This window comes from Fragaria vesca, linkage group LG2 (genome assembly GCF_000184155.1).
Source record: "Fragaria vesca subsp. vesca linkage group LG2, FraVesHawaii_1.0, whole genome shotgun sequence".
Taxonomy (NCBI): Eukaryota; Viridiplantae; Streptophyta; class Magnoliopsida; order Rosales; family Rosaceae; genus Fragaria; species Fragaria vesca.
In genome coordinates this window covers 1,722,712-1,746,048 of record NC_020492.1, presented here as the reverse complement: position 1 = coordinate 1,746,048, position 23,337 = coordinate 1,722,712, and the positions used below count along the sequence as shown (strand labels likewise).

General features: G+C 37.0%; 3 protein-coding genes across 4 annotated transcripts; 1 reads left to right on the top strand and 2 right to left on the bottom strand.

Annotated features, from left to right (window-relative positions):
• Window positions 1-2,993: 2,993 nt before the first annotated feature.
• LOC101303171 (E3 ubiquitin-protein ligase RMA3-like) lies at window positions 2,994-4,996 on the bottom strand. Of its 2 annotated transcripts, none has more exons than XM_004289638.1 (3): window positions 4,954-4,996; window positions 4,677-4,750; window positions 2,994-3,938 (listed from the first exon to the last, which is right to left on the bottom strand). In XM_004289638.1, the coding sequence occupies exon 3, from the start codon at window positions 3,923-3,925 to the stop codon at window positions 3,197-3,199; it is 729 nt and encodes a 242-aa protein (XP_004289686.1). In that variant the 5' UTR covers window positions 3,926-3,938; window positions 4,677-4,750; window positions 4,954-4,996; the 3' UTR covers window positions 2,994-3,196. The 2 variants fall into 2 exon arrangements, with proteins under 2 accessions (XP_004289686.1, XP_004289687.1); XM_004289639.1 differs by having other exon boundaries at window positions 4,904-4,955.
• LOC101302903 lies at window positions 4,700-7,944 on the top strand. Its single transcript, XM_004291992.1, has 2 exons — window positions 4,700-4,735; window positions 7,201-7,944. Exons 1-2 carry the CDS (start codon window positions 4,700-4,702, stop codon window positions 7,942-7,944), a joined length of 780 nt encoding a protein of 259 aa, XP_004292040.1.
• A 514-nt stretch (window positions 7,945-8,458) lies between these two features.
• On the bottom strand, window positions 8,459-21,315 carry LOC101302883 (phospholipase A-2-activating protein-like). Its single transcript, XM_004289637.1, has 22 exons — window positions 21,205-21,315; window positions 20,753-21,084; window positions 20,329-20,432; window positions 19,582-19,650; window positions 19,139-19,199; window positions 18,283-18,422; window positions 17,457-17,646; window positions 16,587-16,648; window positions 16,368-16,456; window positions 15,564-15,636; window positions 15,405-15,464; window positions 14,901-15,047; window positions 14,713-14,786; window positions 14,054-14,140; window positions 12,787-12,952; window positions 12,027-12,104; window positions 11,685-11,821; window positions 11,274-11,350; window positions 10,823-10,892; window positions 10,623-10,688; window positions 9,399-9,547; window positions 8,459-8,886 (listed from the first exon to the last, which is right to left on the bottom strand). The coding sequence occupies exons 1-21, from the start codon at window positions 21,268-21,270 to the stop codon at window positions 9,413-9,415; spliced, it is 2,283 nt and encodes a 760-aa protein (XP_004289685.1). The 5' UTR covers window positions 21,271-21,315; the 3' UTR covers window positions 8,459-8,886; window positions 9,399-9,412.
• Window positions 21,316-23,337: the final 2,022 nt, after the last annotated feature.

Genomic DNA, 23,337 nt, shown 5'->3' with positions numbered 1-23,337 from the left:
TTATTGTTTCGTCAGCTAAACTCTGAGAAAAAAACCGAACGACATGTTTTTCGTCGGCTAAACTGTGAGACTATAACCGACGACGTTCGTTTTTTTTTCGTCAGCTAAAGTCATCGCCGATGACCTTTTCCCGACGAAATCTTAGCCGACGAATTAAGCTAACAGGCCGACGAAACTTTTTCATCGGCTAAAGTGCTTGTCCTGGTAGTGTATGTAATTCGGCTTTACTTGTTTGGTATATTTGGTTTGAGATCCAATATGATATCCCAACAACGTCAGATTAATTCATCATTCGTCATATGTGTACAAATCAGAGACTCAACCTAACTACAAATTGGCAGGAGTTGAAATTTGACACTAGACATGAGGATCTATACTAGGCCTCTCAACCAACCTTAGGACACTATATGATGTGGTTCGGTTTTCATTTTCTGTTAACTTACAGTTAGTTTTATCAATTTTTATTCAATTTAAATAATATTCTTTTTTTTATTTGATCAAAAATTTAAATAGTATAAACGTATAAACGTTAACGTTGAATATATATTGTATTTTAAATACATGCACTGTTGGTAGACCCTTCCCCACACAAAAATGAGTTTATGCTCTTTTACCCTGAAGTAGAAGTGTAGAACTCGCCCAAGCCCTCCTCCTACAGGTTGAAATTGCCCAAACGAAGGTATCATCTCTTCAACACCACTCCAACAAAACCAAGGTTCAAATCCTTCTCTTTAGCATATATCTATATCTGCTCCTTCATTACCTTTTCGAAATCTGGGACTATGGCTTTTGTTATATCACTATATATGATTATGCTATGAGTTATGCTATTACATTTGAATCAATTTTAAAGCATCTGTCTTTATTGGATTTTCTTAACCCTGGCCTTAATTCTTGAATAGAACAATGAAGTCGCCGACTTAGGTATGAGTTACATTCAGCTAGCTATGCTTTAAGGTGGAAATTGTTGGCTGAAATTCTCAAAGATATACAAACTTGTAGTAGTTTCTATGAAGTATTGGGTTGAGTTCTATGTCTGTAAAGATCGAGTCTTTTACAGTAATTACTATTAATTATTTCTCTATACAAAGCAACAGAGTTTATAATAACTGTGGCTCCTAAATCTGTATGCCTAAGTTCATGGGCTCACTCCAGTGATTTAGACTGTTATTGTGGCTTGTTCTATTCGAAAGATTCATTCTTTTACAGTGATAACAAAAACTTCAGTCTGAGCTTTGTTTTGGAATTAATGAATTGAGTGACTAATGTACTTTTGTGATTTTCAAGCTCATGGGGGAGAGAGATGATAGGGATATTGGAAGAGTGGCCGCTGCCTCAGTTCCCAGTCCCATTGTGCGGTGTTTTTTAAAGATGTTCATTTGGATTGGGGAGGGTTTGCTTTTGGGAATTGTAGAATGTGCCGCGAACTGGCTCTATAGAGAACTGGACAGAAGATTCCCTGACTTGATTGATGTAGTGGAAGAGAGGGACAATGTTGATGGAGAAGGAAGCGAAAATGAAAATGGATCGAATGTGGCAGCAGAAGTGATGGACAATGAGAATGGTGAAGGAAATGGGAATGAGTTGAATGACAACGGAGTCGGTGAGACAGGAGAAATTAGAGAAAACACTTCTAATGATGAATCCAATGGGGAAGGAGAAGTGAGAGACAACAATGGAGATGGAAGTAGGCCTACTGTTGTGCATCCCATTGGAGGGCTTATTCCGTTCGTGTGAGAGGCAACAATGGCAGAGTACAAGATCGTTTCTCTACCCTGCTCGTTTCTTTAGCTAGTCTTTTTTAGTATGTAATCTGAAGTCCCAGCCGTTTGTTACAAGAGATTCCTTCGTTATTGTAACATCCTGAAACTGGAAATCACTAATCCTTAATTATCAGGTCTTAGATTTTGCTTTTCGTTTGACATCTCCCATGACTCCCATCTGATTAAGTTATGATGTAGTAGGTTTCAGTGTCACCTTGGAATGATTCCCCTTTAAATTTGTCACAGTCTTGTTTGTTGTATTTTCCTCCTCGATCGATCAAGGCCTGGTGCCAGAAAAATCAATCAAGTCTTTAACATGGTTTAGCACATGGAACAACAGTTTCCTCTTACATTCTATTACAGCATTGATTTGCTTATATATCTCTTTTAATGCCAAAGCACTTCATTTGTCACACCCAAATTCCACGCCACTGTTGATGGCTCCTTTCGTCCATCGGACTCCAAGGGTGGTATTGGAAGTGGTGCATGATCATTACGGCAGCCTTTTAGCAGGCTTTTCTAGTAATGGTGATGAATGTGGTTTCGACTCAACTGGTGGAGCTATTGAGCATCAAGCTTTGAAGGTGGTGGGTTGTTTGTTGGTAACATAGGCCAAGGCTGTGCGGGCACTGCATGATCATGCATCTTTGAGTAATAGTGATATAAAGCTTCTCTTAAGGGAACCTTCATCAAGCCTCGGATGTTTTCTTTTTGGTTGATTATGGTTTTAGCTAGCTAGTTATGGTAATGAGGCTTCTTCTGGAAGCCACGAGTATGTACTCAGTTCATGCTCATGTAGTCATGTTCTTATTCAAGATGCATGAGCTTACAATTTCAATCTTCGTTAATAATTGATGGAATATAATCCACACATGACGCTTTCTAGTTTCTACTCTCTCAGAAACTGCAAAAGAGTCTGCGTCCCAGCATTTCTACAAGTCACCACTTTATGGCAATCCCCCCAACATGGTTTACATAACATTTTGATGGCTAAACTAAAGCAGTTGTGTTGAAAACCTAGGAGCGTAGTCAGCCGTAGACCAAGCCTGAAATTGCAACCTGTCAACAGAGGCCGACCGACAGAGAAACAAATTAGGATGAAGGTAATCATTTTGCAAATCAAACATGCCTTGTAAATTTAACAAAAAAAAAAAAAACAGGTTCCAAATCAAAATACACTATTGAGACCAAATGCATATTATATTTATCTTGTTAGCTCGAGTCTAGATTAGTATCGAAATCCAATAAATTCATATGAAACTTAACGCGGGACACAAGGTAATCATCCTACGTACAGTGTAAACTTGTTACAATGATAAGCTAAGCAACCTAATAATTTAACAAAGGTTCAGAATCACTATCAAACTCAAAACAGCTAGAGAGCAACAACAAGGTCTCTTCCAATGTTTTCCCTCGATGAAACTTCTGAAGCCCTAAGTTTGGTCCAGCACAACCCAGGGTCCCAGATGGCTTCCTTCTCCATTGCTATCCATCACTTCAACCTCGTCACTTGATCCAGTATCATTTCCACTTCCTTCTCCATTAACATTGTTTCTCTCTTCTACTGCCTCATTCAACTCATTGAGTTTCGTTTCCACAGCTTCAATGAGCTTATCTGTGGCAACTTCTATTATCCTCACTAGCATGTACTGTCCCACACGTATTAACAGCCTACAAACTTGGTTCAGAATAACATTGGCAGTTGAAGAAGTGGCAAGTGTGTGATCAGTAGGACAGTTTGGAGCTGAAGGAGTGGCAGGACTTGGATCAGTCGGCCATTCGGGAGCCGAAGGAGTGGGTCTTGGATCAGATGGCCACTCCAGAGCTGAAGGAGTTGGCCTATTTGGAGCCGGAGGAGTGGCAGACTTTTGACCAGCTTGCCTTTCCAGACTCTCAACACTGTCTACAGGTACAGACCTAGAATTTTGATGCAAATCCTGTGATTTCCCTATTCCATACAGAGGAATCAGTCTGTTCTCCTGTATATTGGCATTACAAACCGGGCAAGGGCACCTCTTGGAATCATGTCTTGGGTTACGAAGCCAAGTATATATACAAGACTTGCAGTAAAGGTGACCACACGGTGTTACAATTGGATCTTTATCAGCAGATTCAAAGCAAATGTTGCACGTGAAACCACTACCACCATCACCCCCATCCATGATATTCAAAGTCCTAAAACCCACCAATAATCAATCACAATGTTCAAAAATCCTAAAGTGAAAATGTAATAGCATGTCCTATCAAGCCAATAACTCAAGTAATGTATAAATAATTAATACTCTGGAACATCACCATGATAGGCAATTAGCCATAAATACTTTGCAGGAGTTTCGTACAAGAAGAAATAAAAACAAAGATAGCTACAGCCAATTTTCTAACAGAAGAAAAGGAAGCATCACACAACCATACTTCCTAGAACAACCCACTTTGGATTACTGACATATCTTCATAAATGCGTATTAGACTTGTACCAGTAACTACTTAGAGAGAAACAAACACAGGTTTATTGATCTCAGACTTATACAAAACTTTGTCAAAGGATAAGAAACCTCCATCCAATTTTTCCAATTTCTTAAAGCAAAATACTAAAAACATAGATACATATGTTGGAACCCCTAGCAGTCTCGATAGGTCCAAATGAGACGCCATCATTAACCCATCAAGCTCAATAGCTCATCCAATCACATTACTATAGGTGCTGCCAATTCAAAAAGACACTGCTAAATTCAAAGAACAATATGCTTCTGATGTCATGATGATCATGAACAAATAACCATATCAAACATTAATAATATTTGATCCATTTAGCCATACATATCTCAACAAATTGAAAAAACTCGATTCTTCAAACTTGGAAAAAACGGTTTAGAGAATTTTGATTAGCCACACATAAAAATCTGAAGAACTGACCTTTACAATCAGATGGTACCAAAATGGCTCACCAGATAGTTGATTTCGATGTTCCAACAGTAACCCTTCCGTCCCTGCACAATCACATAAGAAAATGATATCATACTTCAAAGCTTCTTACAAAATCAAAACAAAATTTTGAGGTAGCATTAGCAAGTTTCTGCAAAGCAAAAAGGGAAAACCTGCAAGATATAATTTTCCAAGAATCAAAGAGAAGAGGATCATACATGAAATTGGAAACCCACAAGGCTTGTAAGCAAATTGCAATTATCCTTACCCAAATTTTGGAACCCACGAGTGGTTGGTCCTTGATCGATGAGATGCCGCGAATTTGGAGTTGGAAAGAGTATTTACTTGGTCTTATGGACTACCACCGAGGCACCGACCCAAGCTTCCAATTGCAATTTTACTGCGTGGTAGAGTCAACGAGTCATACTGTAATTTGGTGGGATTATTCTGCAAGTAATTCTTTTTTCTATTTCTTTTTTTTTTAATTAATTTGGTGAATTGTTCTCCAAGTAATTACTTTTTTATTTTAAGGGTGTTCCCCAAGCAAATTTGGTTTTTTTTTTTTTTTCTTTTCGGTTAGCCCAAGTAAATTTGGTTGGTCTTTGTGCCTATTTGCTTAAATAAGTCGCCTAATAAGTGGATTTCAGAACAAGATTTTTATTGGCATATGTTTTCCTAGCTAGGTGTCGAAATTTTTTTTTGTCGCCTAAGTGGATTTTTCGTCCCCTAAGTTCATAATGGGTGTTGCTAACATCTTATGTATACGTGCCAATATAACGTTAGATAGGGCTTTACGACTACAATAATGAAAAAAATAATTAAAAAAATTGCTCGCGTAAACATTTTGTCTTTACTTCGCAACCTTTCTAACAAAAAATGATCTATTTCGACGTATGTACCATAACTCGTACAATGGAGACTTTTTTTCAGCTAGATGGGGAGGACAATTTCAAGTTTACTCGAGTCTGTAACATGAATACTTTCTGGACAAAATAGTCCACCTAGGAATGGCCAAACTTGATAAATACATTCACAAATTGTTGTCCGTCACTTCTGCAGCTTCAATGTGTTCTCTCGAGGAGTACTAATGTTCTCACGGTGACTCTCACGATGACCAGGAGGCCTATTTGGAATCTCGGTCGACAGAGACCCTGGTCTTGGATCCGACTTGTGTGATCTAGTACTAGTTCCATAAATGGGAATCAATTCCTCCTGCAGTATAGCAGCATTACAAACTGGGCAGACGCAATTTTTGGTTCGAGATGAGCAGAAATGAAGCCATCTATATATATAGACAAGGCCAACAGTAAATTAATTAAGGTGTCCGCATGGTGTTACAATGGGGTCTTGACAAGCTGGTTCAAAACAAATGCTGCATGTAAAGCAACGTACACACATTATGGCCTAATTCATCATTGGAATAATTGTGTTTTACACCATCCTTGGTCTTCGTATCCATTTCGTCCATCACCTGCAAACCAAAAATTTATCGTCTGTTTGGTGTGGAGATCATCATTCATCAATGACTTGCGACTATAAAGTTGCAGGAGATTACTGAAAATTATAAGAGAAACATATACGTACGCATCTCTAATAATTCAATATCTATGACTTCAGGTGACTCTATCCGGGGTTCCACTGAATGAGGAGTCACCTTTCTTTGTTCTGATGATGCCTCCATTTGAATGAAGCTGATATCGTTTTTTTTACTCCAAAACCAAAAATGAAGTTTGAAAAATTTCACCGCACACGATTACATATTCACAAAGATAGGTAGGTTAGAGTGCCCAGCTGGTTAACCTAAGATGAGAAGACCTAGCACCTGCCGATTGGAATTCCAGTATGTATATATACGTTTTGGCCTGTTTATTGGAAACCCTAGTTTCGTATTTTAGTTAATTCCTTGGGTTGGATTTTCATAGCATCTAGCTGGGTTCATTTTTTTCCATACTATTCTATTCACAGTTTTAGTGAAATATTGTGTCTGATGATATTAATTTGCTGGCTTTAACTTCAAGTAAACAATGTTTGGAGTTGGTTCCGGCTTGAAGTAATTTTTTTTTTTTTTTTTTTTAAGGATTCCGGCTTGATGTAAAAACAATTATAGAGAGATATTTTTCTCTTGGGATATTTCGCATTGGGCAAGGATTGACGAAGAACTGAATATGTAAATGCACAATACATCAACTTTTCATAAAATTCTCGGTTGCGTTTAGCCAAAATTGATACTTCTAGGTAAAAACAAAGGATAAACAAAATCAATAATATCTCCAACTTTTTTCGTTTACTCTTGTTTGTCCAAAGTCCAAACACTAAACTTGTTATCTTCTTCATCCCCAAGTTCTTGAATAACGACCACCCAAAGTTGGTTACGTCTCAGTGTCTCATCACCCTAATCTCACAGTCCACAATGCCACTGCTTCACTCTCTCTCCCTCCTCCCAACTCCATCATCTTCTTCTTCTTCCTCATTGACGTCCTTAACCTCTTCTCCCCATCCAAATCCAAATCCTCAGTTCATCAAGTTCAGCACCTCCTACCGTGAAAAGCTTCGCTACCTCAAAACCCTACGCATCATCCCACCTAACACAAAACCCAACAAGCTCCCCCTCCCCGACGCTGCCGACCACCTCCTCGCCACCGTCAACTTCCTCAAGTCCAAAGGCTTCTCCGACCCCGACTTCCAAAGACTCGCCTTCCTCTCCCCCTACCTCTTCTCCCCCAACTTCGACCCTACCGACGTCACTCCCGTCTTCGACTTCTTACTCAACGAGCTCTCCGCCTCGCCGGAACAATCTTGCTGTCTCATCCTCCGCTGCCCCGACCTCCTCTTCTCCGACGTGGAGTACTGCCTCCGTCCGACGCTGCATTTCCTAAGAGAGGTGGGAGTCCAGAAACTGAGCAAGCCTACGAACCTGAACGCGCATTTGTTGAACACAAGAGTGGAGAAGCTGAATGAGAAAGTAGGGTTCCTGAGGAGCTTAGGGTTTACGTACGAGGAGGCGCTGAAGGTGTGCGAGAGGCTGCCGGCGATATTCGGGTACAGCGTGGAGGGGAATCTAAGGCCGAAATACGAGTATTTGGTGGAGGAGATGGAGAGGAGTTTGGAGGAGTTGAAGAAGTTCCCGCAGTATTTTGGGTTCAGTTTGGAGAAGAAAATAGCGCCAAGGCATTTGCATTTGAAGGAGAGGAATGTGAGCATTCCTTTGAATAGGATGTTGTTGTGGAGTGACCAGAGGTTTTATGCAAAATGGAAATAATCCATCAACGAATTTGTAAGCAAAGGCACTCTTAAGGTGATTGCATTAGAATGATTAGATCATCTCTAGTGTACTTGAAAAGTGAGAACTCTTTTCATGACTAATCAGAGATGATATAGAGCTATTCGAAATGTATAGGACAAGATTCAAGACCTTCCATGGAAGCATTGCGCTGTTGCATCTGGCCGTAAAGAAGTATAGTACCTTGGAAGGTCGATTCATCTCGATAAAAATTCAACTACCATAAATTTGCAGCTCGATTCATCAGTCAAGAGGTTTGGTTGTTTTGACAAAAAAGGCAAGTGACTGAGAAATTGATATAGAAACAGCAAAAAGTTTAGGAAATAGAACCTAACAGAATTTCATACTGCAAATTGGTTAGCCTTGGGTACACATATTGTCTACATCTCGAACATGTCTACCATATGAACTACAACGTTGTTTACCATATGCGCCTTGTAAAATATGAACATGTTCACCATATACGCCTTGTAAAATTCAAACAAGATCAAAACCAACAGCGATGTTTTCAGAGACATTGAAATAAAAAGGATTAGACAATTGTAATTGAGCCATTAATAGAAGTAATGACAAGCGAGACATTTTGTTGAATGCTTAATTCATTCCCTCTGCTATGGTCAACAAATTTTTCAATGGTACAATTTGACGCCCTGATAACGCCTTTCCTGCTCTCGTTCAGCAAATTTGAATGCTACAATTGATGCCCTAGTAACAGATTTTCTTATAATCTGGCAACCCACTAAAACTGTTCAAAAGAAAAGCGGATGGCTTGTCAAAGTGAGACCCTCACCCATTGCATCCTTTTCACTATGTCAATTGAATGCAAATATTCAACATTTCAAATCATTTCAGCATGGACTCTGCAGTCCAATCAGCATTTTCTCCCTGAAAGACAAACGCTTCCTAATCCTGTTTGAAGTCCTGAAACAATTAAACTTCTTCCACTGTAAAAAAATAAATAAATACACAAATAAATAAGGATTAATTTCAGTTTACACCTCTGAGGTTTAGGGTTAACATCATTTCACTCCCCATACTTTTAATTTTGAAAATTTACCCCTAAAGTTTTCAATTTTCATAAATCATGCCCAATTGCTGAAATTTTGTCTAATTCGGACGTTAATTTTGACTTCATAACCCACTAAAAGGGCGAAAATAGTTTTATAACAACATAAATCGCCTTTTAGGACCTTTTTTCTAAGATTTCATGCTATCATTTAACCTCCAAATTAGACGAAATTTAACAATTGTGTCTGATTTATGAAAATTGGAGACTTTAGGGGGTAAATTTTCAAAATTAAAAGTATGGGGAGTAAAATGATGTTAACCCCGAGGGGGAGGGGGGTGTTGGGGTAAACTGAAATTAATCCAAAATAAACACACACAGCAGCTAGCCGAAATGTCCACTTTCACAGCCCAGGAATGATATTTACCAGGATTTGCAGTTTCAGCTCTGTTTTGTTAACACTTCAATGTCAACCCCAACTTCAGCAATCTTTGTCTCTTTAGAAGCCTTTGTTATTTTAGCAATATTCTCAACATCAAAGTCGATAGCTATCTGTTTTACGGAGCCTTCATGCATCTGTTTTACGCAAACACCAAAAAAATGAACACAATTATATAGCCACCATGAGCTGATAAACTGATACATCAATTATTCAAGGCAGAAAGCAACACAGCTAAGATCTGACACCAACAGCTAAGATTAAGCAACATAGAAGCTATAAGACTCCATACTAGGGTTTAGAGAAACAATTTTAGACTTCTCTGCTTCAAGATGACATTATTTTTGCCTCAAGAGAAGCTTTTTCCCAACCCCAATAGGAACATGTAAGTCATAATGATCCATTATTTTGTATTAACAGTGGGCACACTTATCTTTACAGTTTGGTATGCCTTGGGTGACAACAGTTACTATACATGTCAAAAAGAATATTTTCTTCTTTTAGTTTTTGAACATGAATATGTCAAGAGGATTAATGAAGCAGTTTTAATGTCTGATTTAAACACAAGACATCCAGTTATAAAAAGTACAATGGCTATATAAATGACTGAATTCATGGGGAATCAGGCAAACAAGAAGACTATTTTTCTTTGAAATCTTGCAGCTTTGCCTCTAATTGAACTGTACTAATTATTTTTTTTTTAAATTATTGAACTGTATTAATTGTACAGGGAACAAAAGGACCACAAAAATAAGGAAGAGGTCAAATACTTTTTTTTTTAAAAGGTATTGGGCTTCTTTTGGAGATGCTGCTCTATACATTCTAGCGGCATTCCTAATAAGCTGGTTTGCCCTGCCATATGTGTGTAGTAGGTTCATCATAGGTGTCCTTTATGATCTGCTTCAGCATTTTTATTTTTTTAATTCATGTTCACATCCATTAGATTTTGAAGATTTGCAAGGTTTTATGAGCTTTAAAGTTTGTGAGAGACTTGTTGGAGCATAGACAAGTGGAAGTATGCAACCAATGAACAAAAGAAATCATAACTTCGTTAAGTCATTATGATTAAAGAAGGTAATAATTATTTATTGGGGAACAGACAAACAATGGGGGTATATCCTTCTTATATAGGAGAACGCAAGAGAGATGCTGACAACTTATTTTCAACAAAAACCAAACATCCCGAAGTAAGAGAAAGTATTCAAAACATACCAGTGATCCAATGGCAACCAGAGCCCGGAATTTTGCATCAATTTCCAGATTTTCCTCCTCGGCAATCTGCAGAGAACCATATATTATTATTGTCATGACTCACCAAACATTAATTTTGAGATCTCCAAACACAAATGAAAACACAAATCATACATTTGGAGGCAAGTAAGACAGTCAACTGATAAGATAATATCTTATACCTGAAGTGCAGCTGAAAGAACCTGTGACTGACCTTCCCGGTCCTTGTTATCAATCAACAAAACAGCATAACTGCAGAGCTCAAAGCAGAAAGCTTAAAGATCAGTTTCAAACTAAATCAATTACATTACAGAATTACAGTTATATCAGGGTCCTATATCCTTTCAACCTATTCAGAAAATGTATATTTTCATCTGTTATGAATATATAAGAAAAACTACCTTTGCATATTTATGGGGAAACATAAACGTCAAAGCTATTCAAAATTTATTTATTTTAGCCAAGACAATGAAATTCATATAGCAGCTACAATTGAGATGGCAACCATATAATATATAATTAAAAAATTATCTTCTACAAATAAATCTCAGAATGAGGAAAGAAACAATCCCAACCATTTACTTATGCTCATGGTAGGAGACAGATTGAAAATGCAATCAACAGAAAGCTTACTTGAGTATCAATGTTGCGTATGATAACTGTAAATTCTTATTTGGAGATGAACAACAGCTTGAATACACATCCAGAATCTGCGAAGTGTTTAAGAAATAAACTTAGGAAAAAGGAAAAAAGAAAAAAAAAAACTTAAATTATCTTCAGGTACCCCAATAACTAATTATCATACTGAAAATGTTTAAAAGGAAGAAAAATATCTAAGAAAATTTTACAAAAGCCAATTCAGAATTTCAATCAAGATGGTATCTAATAAATAGTAAAAGCAAAGAATCAAATACACATAACCAAAAATACATGCAAGTGTGCAAACAGGACTTTTGAATCAATATATGCAAACAGATCCCTCCTAAGTGCTATAAATATCGTTATGCATACAACCTTAATGGTTGTAACTAATTGAGAAGGTACCTCACTGCGATGCAGTTGTAACCAGTTGTGGAAGCTCGAGTTCTTGAAAAGATTTGTTACAACACGAACACTTGTTAAGAGGTTTGCAGGAACAGAATGATTCATCGCGACATTTTTTATCATTTCCCATAGTAAATCTGGTTAGAACAAAGAAAGAAGTTAAAAATCAGAATTGAGATTAGAGCAGAACAAATCAAATCTATAACCTTGTTTTTTACTAATAACTTGCATAAAATTTGTGCATGGAGATGAGACTTCTCCAACTTCAGTACACATTTTGCACAACCTCACAATAAACAATAACGAATAAAGCACAGCATGGTATATCTCTAACTGCAGTACCATTTTCCGCTCTAACATGCTGTTGAAGAAGACTCGCTCCATCGGGGTGTAAGACAGTCATCCTCAAGGTATCAATAACTGCAGATGGCAACAGAGTCTCAACTGAGTAACAGAAAGCATTTCTGGAAAACTTGTAGAAAAGTGGACACAAAATGGACACTATACAACATAATTCACAGTAGTGCCACAATCCAATTAACTTTCAATGAATCATAATGCATTTAACAAGCTACACAAACAGTTTCTAGAAATCATAAATCATCTTCAGGTACCCCAATAACTAATTATCATACTGAAAATGTTTAAAAGGAAGACTACAAAAGCCAATTCAGAATTTCAATCAAGATGGTATCTAATAAATGTCAACTGATACTTGACCGTAGTATTAGCAAAGAATCAAATACACATACCCAAAAATACATGCAAGTGTACAAACAGGACGTTTGAATCAATATATGCAAACAAATCCCTCTTAAGTGCCAATATGCAAACAAATCATAATGCATTTAACAAGCTACACAAACAAGTTTAAATGGAGATAAAATGGTCATCATTTTGTTATTTATATACAGCAATCTTGAGAAATGATTTCTGGAACTGTTCAACTTTTGAAGACCCTTTTAAAACCTTCTAGCAATGGGAGAATGTAATTGTGCATCCCTCCGTATCCAATTGACCCGCATAAATAAAATTCAGTAACCCCTACCCAACAAATGGCATGAACACAGTTGTATACTAAAATGTCAAAGCTTGCGCTCACCTGGAAATAACATTGTAACTGGCCATGATTTTAGCAATCTCATCAACAAAGCAATGTCACCTTCGGCAAATTTACTAGAATGATAATGTGATGTGTCCTTCAGTACTTTAACAATAGCACCCAGCCTGGAAACCTCAACTTCATTCAAAGACAAGTTGCTCTTTTCCTTCAAGATATTACCAAAACAATCATTAAGCATATATAACATATAAAAATAAACAGAAACCATAAATACTGGATCATGCTGCTGCATCAATCAAACACAAAAATGCTGCTCGCGAGGTTGGGTATCCGGATTAGAAATTAAAACCAATTTGGCTATATGCGAAGGGTGTTGTTATTTAAGACACCAAACAATTCAATATACGCTTCCTCTTCTTTTTTGTTCTTTACCAAGCTATCCATAATCCCCAGGATAATATTAGACAATAAGTTAGACTGAAGAATAAAAATAAAATAAAAATAATAAGAGGGGCTGCAGATTTATCGTGTTTTAATAACACATTCCCTATATTTAACTTGCATTTTACTACTGATAACTTGCACATTACTATTAGTTACTCGCACCCTATCATGCGTGATGAAGAAATTAGAATAAATTAGAAGAAAAGATATCTACGTTATAAACTAGTTAAATATGGAAGAGAATTTCTACTAAATTTATAAGTAACTACAGGAAACAATTAATATAACACTAAGTGCCTCCATGTTTTCTATGAAAATCCATGATCAAGGACTATATCAGCAGGGTCCAAAAACTAATTCATTTCCTTCTGCCACTTAACAGCAGTATCAGTTCCATGCAAAGATGCTGACTGTGGAACTAAATACTACATATCACAAATGATCATACATAGGAGCTTTAAATGAACCTAGCCAAGTTGCAAGATGGTCAGACCCGAGAAATTTCAGAATGCCAAAAAGTCTGGTAGTTCAACAATACTTTGTCTACAAGTCTAATGATTTGTGCCAAAAAAGTTATCAGATAACTAATCATATGTATCAACAATTCAACATTCAACTACAATTTATGCAAGTTGTCAACTAATTATGATATGGCAAGAGAGGGTTGACATTGCTCAGGATATTTGAGCATATGACAACTGGTACTTTCACGATCAGTAAGCCAAATAAGAAATTTTAATAGATATAAATAAATATAACCGGCGTCAAAGCTGATTAAAAGATTACTTTCAAGATCACAGAGGCTCAGTCCACTACAAAAGTGTATTTTTACAAAGGAAATTAGGCATGCAAAAATACAGACCTGGTCAGAGAGTAGATTATTATTGAACTCTGTAATCTTCTTGAGAATCCCATCAAACTGAGCCATGTCGAAAACAAGCATTCCTTTCTGAAATAGAAGCAATGAAGGCAAAAGGTGCTTTAAGTAACAACAAAAGTATTGAAGTTTCTTCAAAGATGTGAATAAAAAGCAATATAACATACCCCAATGAATAGCAAACCTAGCGAAGGAAAGATAATTGACAATGACATGTTGACAACTAGTACTTCCTTTTAAGTAGAAAACACTAAAAACACGGAGAATCTGACCAAAATCGGCTCGAATAAGGTCTTCACACTTAACTACTTAGAACGAGCTACCAAAGAGTACATAACAAATGCTAAAATTCTATAAAAAAAATACAAACCCACACTTACATTACTATCAATAAGTTAAAAAATCACAACTGTTAACTGAACCAATCTTATTCTCAATCACATGGTTAAGCGAATAATCTTGATACAAAAATTGTTGATGATCTAGAGCCATAGTTATAAAATTATGGAAGCTAAGAGGCTTCCTTGGTGAGAGGTACTGAGCACGTAAAAAAAGATAATGCTTGGATAATTTTGATAAACTTAATACACATGGAAATCTTAGAGATGAATTAAAAGCTTTAGAATAAGAAATCACGAGTCTACCTTCGGAATATGTTTGAAAGTAGGTTTTGCAGAACCAGACTTGCTTGAAGATTGTCCTGGCACATAAGCACTAGCTGGAACGAGGAAAACGGAAGTGAAAAGAATAATTAAATACATAATCAGGTGAAAAGCAAACATATTCCTGTCCAGTTCAAAGTTTAAATGGGTCACAGCAACAGCACACTTACCCCCAGTGTAGGGGTCACGAAATGTTGGATCAAGAGTGAAATCTTTCTGTCCAGTATTTTGAAGGATGAACGCTACCACCTGTTCACGGTAGGAAAGAGGAAGATTCTCCTTCAGAAGCCACTTGTCAGCAGTGTCATACGGATTATCTGAACACAAAGAACTAAATGATTGACTCATATTCTCACAAAGATGTTCTTGAGTCAGATAAAGACCATTGGGCTCGATATGAAAATAGATCACTTGTTTTTTCTTTCACATTACTCTAGTACATAGAATCTTTAATTTTCCCCAAAATCATAGTTTGGGGCCTTAAATGTTATATATTTATATCTATCCAAATACCTATTTGGGGCCTTAGATGTTACTTTAACAATTACATGAATTTTATATATTACAGGAATCTTTTTTAGACATTTTAGTCTTCTTTGAAGAGTGGTTGAATATAAATTATGCAGTTAAAAAAGATGATGATTGAAAAAAAAAAAAAAAAAGAAGAATCGTACCTGATCGATTGTAAGGCAGCTTCCTAACAGGCTCGCCATCTCCAATGTCGACATCAAACACTAAAGAACATATATATATATATATACACATATATATAAATTAAAAGTATTCACAGGAAATTGATATCAAAGTACATGCTGAAAAGACATGATCCTGACCATAATCATATTCACTTCCATCAAAAACAGGGCGCTTCATGCCATCATCTGGCCCATCAACAACTTCCCCAATCTACATTGAAAGAAAAAAAAGTGTAATGGGCTCGCAACTTTTGATGAACTAAGAAAAAAAAAATCCCAAACATGAAAACATCAGCATCCAACATGAAAAAATCTGCACTTAAACACTACTATCACTTTTTCATTTAAGAAGCACATCTAAGATGAGTGATGAATGCATGAAAAGAAAGGACAAATTAAATAATTAAAGCAACATATGAGTACAGAGTACCATATAACTACACTTGGATCTTTCAGTTATAGATACTGAATATAAATTAGATTGATACGATGTGGCTTATAGTAATGCAATTACATAAATAAGATATCCTCAAAGTGCAGATCTTGAAAGCACCGAGTATTTCCTGTGATATTTATCATAACAAGCACTTGAGGCTTTCTAAAAATACATGTCTGCAGACCATGGCTTATATGATCTTTTCAATCGAATCTGTGGCTAACATAGAGTTAAAGTCATTCAAAAGAACTTCATCTCAAGATGGAAAACACTACAACTAAACATGTCCCTAAATTCGTAAAAACAGGTCATGCACCACGCACAATAATAATCAACTCACCAGTTTGGAAATGCTTTCTTTAATATAAACCAGATGTGAAAATATGAAAAAAGACTCGCAATCATTGAATTTCACTCAGGCGCCACATTGTACTTTTTGAGAAGACAGATAGTATGATCAAAAGGCAAATAGTTAACATAGATATTTCTAATAAAATGAAAATTACTTTATCCCACTTCTGTTCTCTGACATTCCATGCATATGCCACACCATTGTCCCCCTCTCTGACAATCTTAGTCTGGCCATCACTGGTTCCTGATCACAATACCACAGAACATGTATGATGTAAAAATGTACTTGTCGAAAGAATACAACATTTAGGCATCGTTCTCAGAAGAGTTGGCAGTTGTAACCAAGAACAAATAATAAAATAAAGATGCCAGACCTGGAATCTTTAAAGCCTCTAGCCCAGGTAAATCTTCCAATTTCAATCCTCCAACCCTCTTCCTAAAGGAATAACAAAGACAAGTAAGCAAGGTCAGAAAGATGAAACAGTATGCAACCAACTAGAGTATTGTATGTAAAAGAACCAACCAAATGCAGGGTACACATTCTATCTACATATATGTGAAAATGTTTGATATCCAATCAAAAATATACAGTGCCAGAATTATGAACATCTACCCAACACCAATTGGCTATTGAACTACAGATTATGAGGCAAAAACATTATATCTACATATATGTGAAAATGTTTGATATCCAATCAAAAATATGCAGTGCTAGAATTATGAACCTCTACCCAACACCAATTGGCCATTGAACTACAGATTATGAGGCAAGGCTTCAAATTTTGAATCATTATTCGCAATAGATATTTGTTTCTTTTTGGTACACAGAAATGTCCAAAACCACTTTGTTGACCATGGCCCCTAAATCTGAGACCTCCTGCTGACCCTTACAACACCATCAGGGGTTTAAACCACAGCCTAAAATGACCAAACTATGGACAAGGCTATTCCACCTAACTCCTCATTGGTATTCACAACACATATTATTGAAACCAAACCCATTAATCACATGGGAAAAGACATTAGCTAGCTACCAGAGAGAATGATCAGAAATTCCTAGAAAACAACAGATGATTTACTAAGTAGCCTTTAGAGAAGTTCTTAGTACTACGGAATACTAGTCTGTATAAATGTGTAGCACTGGGGAGAAATGGGTGAAATGCTGAAAGTCTGAAACCCATATTACGAGGCATAGCAGGTTCATACTATTACATAACATATGTGAAGCAGAAGATGGGCCATACCTGCTAATTTTGTGCTGAGTCAGCTGGGAGAAATATGACTCAAGATCTAAGGCATCAGCAATTTTATCCTGGTTTACTGTCCAGATACGTGCGACTCCGTCAGAACATGCTGTCACAATATCCCCATTGTCCAAGAACTTTGCATCCCAAACACAACCAGGATGTTCTATGCTCTGGACGCAAACTCCATCTGCAACAACATTATATCACATGTTAAATTACAATTCAGGCCTTAAATCACCACTTCTTCTTTCAAGGACCTAAGTACAAGACTATAAAACTATCTGCTACTATCTAGATTGCAACTTTCAGTGGCAAACACACACATAAAAGAAAATATATCAATGTGCAAGAATTCCCAGGACTAACTGAGTAGGTTTCTAAAGGTTCCTTTTCACTTTTCTAACAAACTTCAAACAAGAATTGTTCATGTTATTACCAACAAAAGTCTAATAAAAGCAAAATCCTTGCAAAACATTTTCATCAACAAGAGTACTAATGGGTCGCCATGAAGATAAATCAAAAACATTACTGCAATTTCTTGATAGTAGGCAAAGTGATTTTGTATACCTGATGTATGAATATAAAAGAGTATTTTTGTTTTTGTTCCTTTTTTATCTAACTAAAGAGACATTGCCTAAAGGACAGGGAAAGGCCCTTTTGTATCTAGGATTATCACTAGGCAGTCAAAAAGTCACCTACACAACCCAAGAAGAACCAGGCCAACACCTACCATGACTGAGATAATAGGAAAAAAAAACATAAAAGATGGGTTAAAACCCTCATGGTTTCTACAAACTTTGAAGCAAAAATCAGAAGTAGTCACCTTTCCATATCTTGGCAAAACAATCTTCACTACTACTGACTATTAGTCCAGAAGCATGCGAATCAACTGAATAGACAATAGAAGTATGCCCAACCATCTCCATTAAAACTTCACCAGTTAGAGCCCATAACCTGATAGAACTGCAGCAGGCAAAAGAAAAATTAAAAATCGGTAGACCTATGTTCAATATAGGTAACTGAATAGAAAAGGAGGAAATTAAAATACATTAAAGAACAACCAGCATTTAAAGACCTTTGCTAGGAAAACAGTTAAATTTTAAAAATCTTCTCAACTAAGTGATTATCCACGAGAGACTGGCTTACAGTGAAAATTGATCAAACAAGCGGTCTGCCTTTTCAGCTTTCCCTTCTAAGTTAGACATATGTCAAAGTTTTAAAATGTCTATAACATTTTATGTATTCTCAACCATTTCAAGGGAGTGACGTACATACATCAACCAGGTCATGTCTAAGTGTGTTTTTAATATGTGCATATTTTCATAAAACTAACGAACCATCGTGAGACTAAGCACACACAATAAAGCAGCCTCTTTAATATATCCATCTTCGTAGGATAAGCACAATCATTAATCCATTTCTGTGTTCCAAATCAGTTAACAAGGTCTTACTTACAGCTTTCTCAACTATAATTTCTATACCATATTGTATTTGTATCTTATTATACATTTTGCTTTTCTTTGAATGCATTATTTTCATTTTCATTTTGATGGCACTAAATTCACCACCAGTCATCCTCTGCCAATACCAAGGCATGCATAGAGAAGTACGCTCAGTTATATATTCAAACAGAACCAGCAATTCACATGAAAAAGAATTAAAAGCCTATACAAGCTCACCCATCATGTGAAGCAGACAGAACACCCAATCCAGACATCATTGCCAAGCCTCTAACCGTATCTGTACAATGGATGAGTGAATGCATATTATGCAACTCTTTTTTCATAACAGAGGATTCTATGGAAATCTTTTTTCTATTCATTTGTGTTATTATAAAAAGAAAACATATATGTATATATAAAAGAAACAAAAAAGAAAGAGACACACATTATGCATGTTATAAAGCTAGCTGCCTTCAAATTTAATGATCTTCAAATGTCATCATACAAGCTTGTTTTCATGTCCAATTTGTAGCAAGCAGAAATTAAATTGGAGCATAATAAAGCAGTGTATTTATCTTAGTTCTTATAAAGGCCACAATGTAGGAAATAGCAAAGGCACCATCACTGTTATTCATGACATGAGCATTAATATCAGAACATAGCAGAATAGAAGTTTTCACCTGTGTGCCCAACAAACGTGTGAGTGCAGGTAGTTCCTTTCCAAAGTTTTAAAGTAGTATCACTTGAACCTGGATAAAGAAAATGGAGTAAGCATTATAAGTTTCTAGGAAAGAATGGATCTAAGCATTTGAATTTCATATAGAATGTGGTCAGCTCAACATGACAAGATCAAACAATATGCAATCTGCATCGCCTTTCTTACATGTGACGGAGTTAAATTCTACAATTCTATGATCCGAAGCAAACTAGCATGCTCACTTAGCACTGGAAATATATGGTTGTATAGAAAGTGCCGCCAATGTGCAATGTGCTCTTTTTCAGTCCTAAAGCTACATAGATAAATGCAACACATGTGTTTCAAACCCGTCCAAACTTGAGAAATTTACTAGTAAAAGCAAGAATGGCATGAATCTTCAGCAAACCTGACAAGTTTAGCAAACCCCTCAATCACCTATACAACGACAGTTGTTGACGTAAATAAGGAGTCTAATGGCATGTATGGCACTTGCTTTGATGGCCCCTAAGAGCTTATGTTGAAATTATGCGCTTCGTACCCACTTTTTATGAAAACAAATGAATATGACATGCATGAACAAAATAAGGATCTCAAGCCAGAAAAAATTGAATTATATAAAACATGTTCACAAATTTAGTGTGACCATACCACCACTTAGTGAAGAGATATAAATAATAAAAAAAAACATATATATAATATAAATCCTTCAACAAGTTATATAAAACCATACCAGTGACAAGCTCGCCGGAAGGAAGCTTTATAACTGCTTGGATTGCTGACTTATGAGCCTCCCAAGATTCCACCAGTTGGCCATTCCTCCACCTTTTCAAAGTACTGTTGAAAGAACACCAAAAGAAAATCATCATGTTACACTATCTTAAGAGCATAATAGCTTAGGATTCCCTAAGAGAATCAACTATGCGTGTGTCCCTGGAGCTAGTCAATAGTAAGTCAACCAGCACATAAGCATACTCTAACAAAACAATACCAATTTGTTTCGCCAAAAAAGCCAACATGGATTATGCAATCACCTATCCATTTCAGATAGGCACTCAAGCCGAAATCAAACATGACTCAAACCTCTTTTCCTATAGCACAACACTACACCAGTACCAACAGAAAACTCGAAGTATGATCAAAACCAAAACACTCACTTGTCCAAAGAAGAAGAAACAATGTCGCCATCATCAAAAGCGACGCCGGTGACCTGCAACTGATGGCCCTTGAGAGTCTGGACCATGTCCCCAGTCTTCAAGTCCCACACCAACACCATAGTGTCGAGGCCACCAGACACAACCCGGCCTTCCGGATACTCCTCACTGGGCTCAATCCACACCACCGGGCCCACAAAGCTCGTGTGGCCCAGCATAATCTTCGCCGGCTCATACCGGCGTTCGTCGGAAGCGTCCAACGACCATAACCTAACAGTCCGATCACGCGAAGAAGTGGCTATACCGGCATTGCCGCACACGCAAATTCCACGAACCTAAAAGCGATTGGCCTCACTCATCAGTAATTCAATTACAGAGAATTCAATTCTTATGTTATTGATTTGCGGAAAAAGAGTGAGAAGAAGAAGGATAAGTGAGCGGAGGAGAGATCTTACGTCTTGTTCGTGGCCGCGGAGCTCGCAGCGCAATTGGTAGTCTTTGAAATCAATGTCCATCGCCATGGGAGAGGTAGAGAGAGGGTTTTGGGTTTCAGTGATCAGAGCAGAAATTGGTTTTACTAAAAGGGAGAGTTGTGTGAGGAGTTGGCAGTCGGAAAGGTATCTAAACACACCCAACTTGTTATGCAAGCTTTTTGTGTTTTCGTACGACGTGTCGTTTGTTGAATCTTTTTGCCTTGTTTGCCTATTTTATTTTTAATTCATACAAAAAAGTTGGGGATAGGCCCGGATCGGTTCGAGGACAAAACTGCAAAAATCGTATTTTTCGGTTTGGCACCAAACCGCAACCAGATTTCATTGATTTCAATATTTCTAGACCGAGTATTTCGGTTATACTTATTTTTAGTGCAGTGCGGGTTGGATTCGCCGTGAACCGATTTATTCATTTAACTTAAAAAATGAAAGAACCTTTTGTAAAAATAAAAGAAAAAAAAAACAAGGACTATTTTACCTAACAAAATTCAGTAAGGCATAAACATTTTTTTTGTTAAATATTGTATAGTCCTTATGGTTTGAAATCGATATTTGTTTAGTCCTTATGGTTTTATTTTAATTTGAATGGTCCTTAAAGTCACGATTTTTCATCCAAATGGTTAATCCGTCACTTTTGTCAGTTAAAGTGCTGATGTGGCCGTTAAAGGTCATGTCAGCAATTTAACAGCCACGTCAGCAAGTTAACTGAGAAAATTGACGGAATGACCATTTGGATGAAAAATTGTGACTTTAAGGACCATTCAGATTAAAATAAAATCATAAGGACTAAACAGATGTCGACTTCAAACCACAAGGACTAAACAAATGTTAAGGACTAAACAAATTTTAATTTTTTAATTTTTTAGAGAAATAGAGTCAAGTTCTAATCATATAAATAACGACGTCTCTCCGTCAAGCTAAGGAATGGGTACCCTATAATACAAATCACAGCTTAATCATCTGCAATAGCAGACCAAAGGTCCAAAACCTAAACTAACAACAACTGTTGAATGCAATTGTATTATCAACTAGCCTAAAGATGCAACAAAATTAGGTTGCAAACAAACGAAAGCAATAAGCCAATAAAACATCTCAACTATTTTGAGTCCCAAAAAGGCAACCATTGTATGAATCTCTAGACACCTAAGACCTCCATTGGTATACATTTCGAGAAAACAAAGCAGTGTGACAGCCGCATCCAAGAGACCAAAAAAAGCAAAAGATGACAATTAAACTACTTCTAGGAAAACCAAACTAATCGAAACAAAGTGAGAGAAGAGATGAACTAGACCCTAAATTGCCCAACCCATGGGGCTGTAAACATAACCCAACAAGGTAGAGGCCCAAGCCCACTACCAACATCTCCTCCCCACACCCTGCCGGAACTAAAAAGACCTTCCCGAAAAGCAGCCCCTCCTCTCATAGCTCCGGTGGTCTCCCGCGAGCCTCCACCATTCTGACAAGATCTGTACTGCCTACAATAACTTGATCAACAACCACAAAAACCGCTGCTCTTGGTCAAAACCACACCATAATCCTATTGGGCACCCTACTGTAGCAAACAGACAAGCCGACAACCCCCTCACGAACTAATTGTTACCAAAAAAACAAAAACTCTGCAAATTCGATTTGAATTCATAATCCACACCAACCCCGCCAACGAAAGCACTCGCATATCTGCCCTACCAGCACCACCGTTGTCGACTTCAGAGAAATTGTGATATGAGCTTCCCACCACGTCGCCGAAGGCGCTAGAGATCTGCCCACCCTGCCGCAAGGATCAGGCTCGCCGCCTCCTCAAAACCCTAGGGTTTCAATGCTCTCCTCTTACAGTTTGCTCCAGAAAGAACGGAGCGACTCAAGCATAAACAATTTTTCAATGTTATTAGAGTCCACAAAAATCTAGGGGTGTCATCATTTTTATTCAGTTCGGTTTTCACCTAAAACCAGAAACCAAACCAAACTAAAACTTCGGGTCGGTTCAATTCGGTTTTTTTTTAAATGTAAACCGAAAACCAAACTAAATCGAACAGTTCAACCCGGTTCGGTTTTTTTAGTTTTTTTTTTAATACAAATTTCTAGTAATTTTTTTTTTTT